The following is a 5,481-nucleotide window of genomic DNA, read 5'->3' on the forward strand; positions in this document are numbered from 1 at the left end:
AAATAAAAACGGACTTTATTGAATCTCCCATTAGATGGTAGCAGTTCATATTCTCTGTTCAGAACATGCTTTGGGTCCCAGATGATGCTGTTGGACAGGTTATTATGGTATGCTGAGTCATCAAGTCTCTGACAGGGTTGAACAACAATCTCTTACCTGTAGTCGAGGAGCTCTGACTCCAGCTGCAGGATGTGTCTCTGCAGAACTGGAACATGATTGGCTTTGGCCTCCAGTTCCTTCACCTTCCCCAGACCGTTGAGCAACGCCTGCCTGGCCTCCTCCACCTTCCTCCTCATGCCCACCTGCTCCCTCTTTAGGGTTCGGTTGCAGTCCTCCAGAGCAGCCACAGTCTCTCTAGAGCTCCACAGCTCCTGCTCCAGTCTCCCGTTACTCAACATGGCCTCCTCTGCATGTCGCTCTCTGGATCCTCGCAGCAGCTCGATCTCCTGGATGATGTTCTGCAGACTCTTCAGGTTGCTGTTGCTCAAACCGTGCTGGGCTTCTTGTGTTTGGAGAGCAGCGACGCAGCTTTCCTCTGGTTTATGTTTGGAGTGGCTCTTCCATAGTCCTACCTGAAAATACGATAGCATCAAGATATTATAATATCTGTTTTCTTTTTTTTATTACAGCCAAATTGTATTCCATATTTTATTCCATTCTATTTCTATGTAAATACTGCTATACTTTCCTATATCTTTTATTATTTTTTACATTTTTTAATGTTATTATAGTTCTCTATCTGTGTTTTTTAAATTTTTGTTTTACTTTTCTGTATGCACCATGACATCAAGACAGACATTTTGGGGACATTTCTGAATTCTGAAAGGATAATGAAATACGGCCCACAAATGAAACTTGTGCTTGTCTTGAATTGTACTTCTTAAATAGATAAGTGAACATATCTATCTGAATTTCTTTTTATAAATTCAGTCAATTAAAGTTGCAAACATTTTCTAATAAATCTAACTTGATAAGAACAAAGCTCAATAACTTATTTGAATAACAAGCTTGAAATACACCCTTCATATTACCCCTAATTATAAGAAATCTGAGGCTGCTGTTTTAAGGAATGAGCTGCCAACAAAAGAAAGTAAACCGTAAGGAGAACTGTGATGTAGGCGGTTACTTTTTCTTGAAGCATATTCAAGTAACAAGCATTATTGAACTACTTTTAATTAATTTAGCTGACTTATAACTTAACTTATGAGGCAATATACCTCCACTCTAGTGAGGGGTCCTTCGTATATGTCCTGTATGTGGCCTTCGGTGAAAAAGGTTTGGACACCCCTGCTTTAACTAATGGTAAATGGACTGTATTTATATAGTGCTGTATCCAGTCTGTACAACTCCTCAGTTAGCATTCACCCCTTCTCACACATTCTTAGAGTTCATACATTCATACAAGATGCTCCTGCTCAAAGGAAGCTAACATTCACAAACTGTTGGCTGTGCAGTTGGGAACAACTTAGGGCGAAGTACATATCTTTCTCAAGAGCACATCTGCAACATGTCGATAAAACAGTCGGCATGATGACTGCAGGGGCTGGAAACCAATCCTCAACCTTCCTTGATGACTTATAGATAAGTTGGAAACAAGAGCTTTTTGGGATTGTCGGCTGTGGAAAATCTCTCATACGGTCAATGATGAGTCTGTAATGAATCATTACTTGGAATTTAATATAAACGACTAAAGGCTAATGATAATAAGAAATGTATACTTGTCTGTTATAACTCAATGGTTTGCCAGGTTGTGATTGATGTGATGATTTAAGAGGACACCTTTCGTAAACTAAATATCTTGGTTTCTTATCTTTTAAGGTTACATTGTTCTGTTGTTTTACATAATACCCTTAATAAAAAAACATCTTAATATTTATGTATTACTCTTTTATTTATTTGCATTGCATTTGATATTGAGGTAATCCAAAAGTAACAGAAAGTAATCTGATTAGGTAGAAGGCTTCTTTTACATTATACGAATATCAGGTGTAAATAGTAACTAAGTACAATTTTGAGATACTTGTACTTTACTTCAGTATTTCCGTTTTCTGCTACTGTGTACTTCTACTCCTCTACAGTTCAGAGGTACATGGTACTTTTACTCCACTACATGTATTTAATACCTTTAGTTACTTTACAGATCTGGATGAAGGATGGTAAATATAATCAGGTGTTAAATCAGACTTTAGTTCCACCTGGAGTAAATCCACAAGCTACCCTGCAGTATACAAAGTCATTCAAACTAGCTGCACCTTTACCAGCTTTGAGAACACTTTCATGATCAATCATTATAAAACATATCATATATATTATTCTGAAATGGACCAATCTGCACAACGACTACTTTTACTGTCGCTACTTTCACTATATTTTGATGAGAATACTTTTCTACTTTCCCTGGTTTTAAAAAGTTTTTTTTTTTTGGGGGGGGGTTCCTTTATTAAAAAAAAAACCGTGGGAAAAAACCTTTTGTTTTTTTTTTTAAAAATTTTTTTTTTTTTTAAAGAATAAAAAAAGGGGGGGGGGTGCGAAAAAGTGACCCTTTTTTTTTTTTAAAAAAAAAAAAAAAAAAACTCCCCTTTTTTTTTAAAAAAAGGGGTTTTTTTTTCTTTTCTTCCCGAAAAAGGAAGCCCAAAAAGGGGGGGTGGGTTTTTTTTTTTTTTGACCCCGCGGGGTTTTTTTTTTAAAAAAAAAAAAAAAAAAAAGGTCAATAAATAATTTTTTTCTTCCAACCGAAAAAAAAAAAAGTTTTTAAAAAAAAAAAAAAAAAACTTTTTTTTAAACCCCCCTTTTTGAAGTTTTTTTTTCGGGTGCCCAAAAAAAAAATAAAATAACCCCTCCCCCCCTTTTTTTTAATTTAATTTTTTGATTTTTTCCGTTTTCCCCCTTTTTCTTTTTGTTTTTTTTTTCCTTTTTGCCCCTTTAATTTTTTTTTTTTGTTTTTTTTTTTTCCGGAAAAAAAAAAAATAAATTTTTTTTTTTTTTATGAAAAAAAAAAAGAAAAAGGGAAAAACCCTTAAAAAAAAGAAAAAAATTTTTTTTTTTTTTTTTTTTCGAACATTTTAAAAAAAAAAAAAAGGGTTAAAAAAAAAAAAGGTTTTTTTTTTTTTTTTTTTTATTTTGGGGGGCCCCCAAAAAAAAAAAAAAAAAAAAAAAAAAAAAAAAAAAAAAAGAAAAACCCAAAAAAAGAAACCAAAAAAAAAAAAAGAGAAGAGGAGAGAGACCGTTTTTAAAAAAAAAACCCCTTTTTTTTTCCCCTTTCGGCCCGTTTTTTTTTTTTTTTTTTTGGGGGGGTGGGGTCAAAAAAAAAAAAAAAAAAAAAAATTTTTCCCCGAAAAGTCGTCCCCCCCTGTTTTTTTGGTACTAAGAGTTTTGATCTAAGTAAAAATAACTACCTCGACTAAAGGGTTAGTTTAAAAGTTCCAATATTTTAGTGATATATAGGGAAATGGTCCATTTTATTTAGAAAATGATGCCTGACTGTGGAACCGGGTTTTCCCGTGGGTACTTGTTTTCAAAGTTGGTATTGGTTTCAGGTATCTCCACCTTCATCACCTCAATGTTTAATGAGAGTCGCGAATGACCGTAATGATATGTCAATTGTACAAAAGTACCCATGAAAGTCAGCATATAATGAGGCTGTTATAAATAAAAAAGACCTGGGAAATTAAAATATTGAATATCTTTTGGGTCTGCGGGTCAAATTACTGCCATGAAAAATGAGCTTCATGTAAAAGTTCGTGGAGGATATATGAAACCTGAACTCCATGTTCTTCAAAATCAGTCATGAAGATGAAATAGGTGGTCTCATAAAAATTTGTACTTCATAGGACAATGAGAGTAATGACGCTCGCATTTTCGCTACACACGGATTGAAAACGGTAGAGATCCAGTATACGTTTATTTTCTTGTACAATTTTTTGTATCCGTGTTTAAAATTTTGTATAAACAGTAGATAAGGAAAGTTCATGCAAGGGAGTGGAGCTGTTTTTAGACTCGGAAGTCGAGAGGGAGAGTTCTCTCAGGTTAAGGACCTCCACACGCATCCCCGTCCCGGGACTTTTAATGAACCCGAGGAGGTTTAGCTCTAAGTCGGAAGGGGGCCCTACCCGCCGAGGACGGGCCACCTCTGGCGTGGTTACCCCTCCGGGCCCAAGAGACGAGGCCCGCACTCTCGTCCCTTCGGCTGACAGATCCTATTTATGTCCCTCCTTCTTCGTTTTGTATAATTAATACCAAATAGTTGTGATAATGTGTGACGGTTATTAAAGGGTATGAAAATAACGTTTAGATAAATTTTAATGACGAAAGATAAAATAAAAAACGTATAGAATAAAAAGAATAAAAAAACATTAGCCAATAATATCACATTAGAAATTATTTATCACAAGCGCATAGACACGAAAGAAAGTTTAAACAACATACGATGTAATATACGATACGTGGTGCTGTGCTTTCAGTTTAGAGGAACAAACACGAAGTTGATGACTCAATTATTTGGACAAAAGACTATACTATCTTATGAACAATCCATCAAATTGAAATACTTATACACCGACGAGGTAGCTACCTCTAAACACACTTTATTGAACTAACCTAAACTCACCTAAGTATAATCATCGATGAGCCAGTGCGTACATCCGAAGTCCGTCTAACGTATCTAACTACAACGATTAGAAAGACAAAACAATTTAACTCAAAATACGTAGTCGCCCAACGGTGACAACCACCAAGACAAACCAATTTTTGACGTTTAAACCTAATCAAGATAACAATGGAAAAAAAAGTAACCCTCCAGACTGTCAGGCAGGTAAAAATATAACCTCAGAAAAAAATACTAGCCTATCTCCACATTCTGACCAAAGACAACGAGACAATAACCTAATTTCTGCATAACATTAGTCACTTTTTATTATGTTTAATCAAACATAGTATTTTTGGTGTCAAGTTTTAGACTCTTACCCTTAAATGTAAGTACTTTTGAGGTAGACGTTTCGATTGGTTCAAATAACATATTTATAAACCGTGTGAATAGACCAAAAGAACGTTTTTCATGAGTCAAGAACCTGAACTATTCATCTTAATGAGTCATGAACATGAACTCCATTTCTATCTTCGATGGAGCCTAGAACAGTGAACTCATTTTCATCTTTTCTAGTTCTAGAACATGAACTCGAATTTTTCATCCTTCATGAGGTCCTAGGAATCACGATCATCATTTCATCTTCATTGAGTCTAGAACATGAACTCATTTTCATCCTTTCATGAGTATAGAACATAGAAGTCATGCTCATCTTGCAGTCCTAGAACACGATCTCCATCCTTTCATGAGTCTAACATGAATCATTTTCATCTTCATGAGTTCTAGAAAAATCGAAATCATTTTTCATCTTAATGAGTCTAGAACATGACTCATTTTCATCTTCAAGGTCTCACAACAACATGAACTATTTTCATCTTCATGAGTCTAGAAGATGTAAA

The 5,481-nt window shown here is 34.8% G+C and overlaps 1 protein-coding gene across 1 annotated transcript in view; it reads right to left on the bottom strand.

Moving 5' to 3' along the window:
- Window positions 1–156: 156 nt before the first annotated feature.
- LOC104952105 (WD repeat-containing protein 65-like) overlaps window positions 157–5,481 on the bottom strand; it is a gene marked incomplete at its 3' end in the record, with an annotated part of 13,275 nt that continues 7,950 nt past the window's right edge. Inside the window, exon 5 of the mRNA XM_010778859.1 lies at window positions 157–572. Coding sequence (XP_010777161.1) covers window positions 157–572 — 416 coding nt within the window. The remainder of the gene's footprint in view (window positions 573–5,481) is intronic.

This window comes from Notothenia coriiceps, unplaced genomic scaffold (assembly GCF_000735185.1).
Source record: "Notothenia coriiceps isolate Sejong01 unplaced genomic scaffold, NC01 NC01_scaffold00019538, whole genome shotgun sequence".
Taxonomy (NCBI): Eukaryota; Metazoa; Chordata; class Actinopteri; order Perciformes; family Nototheniidae; genus Notothenia; species Notothenia coriiceps.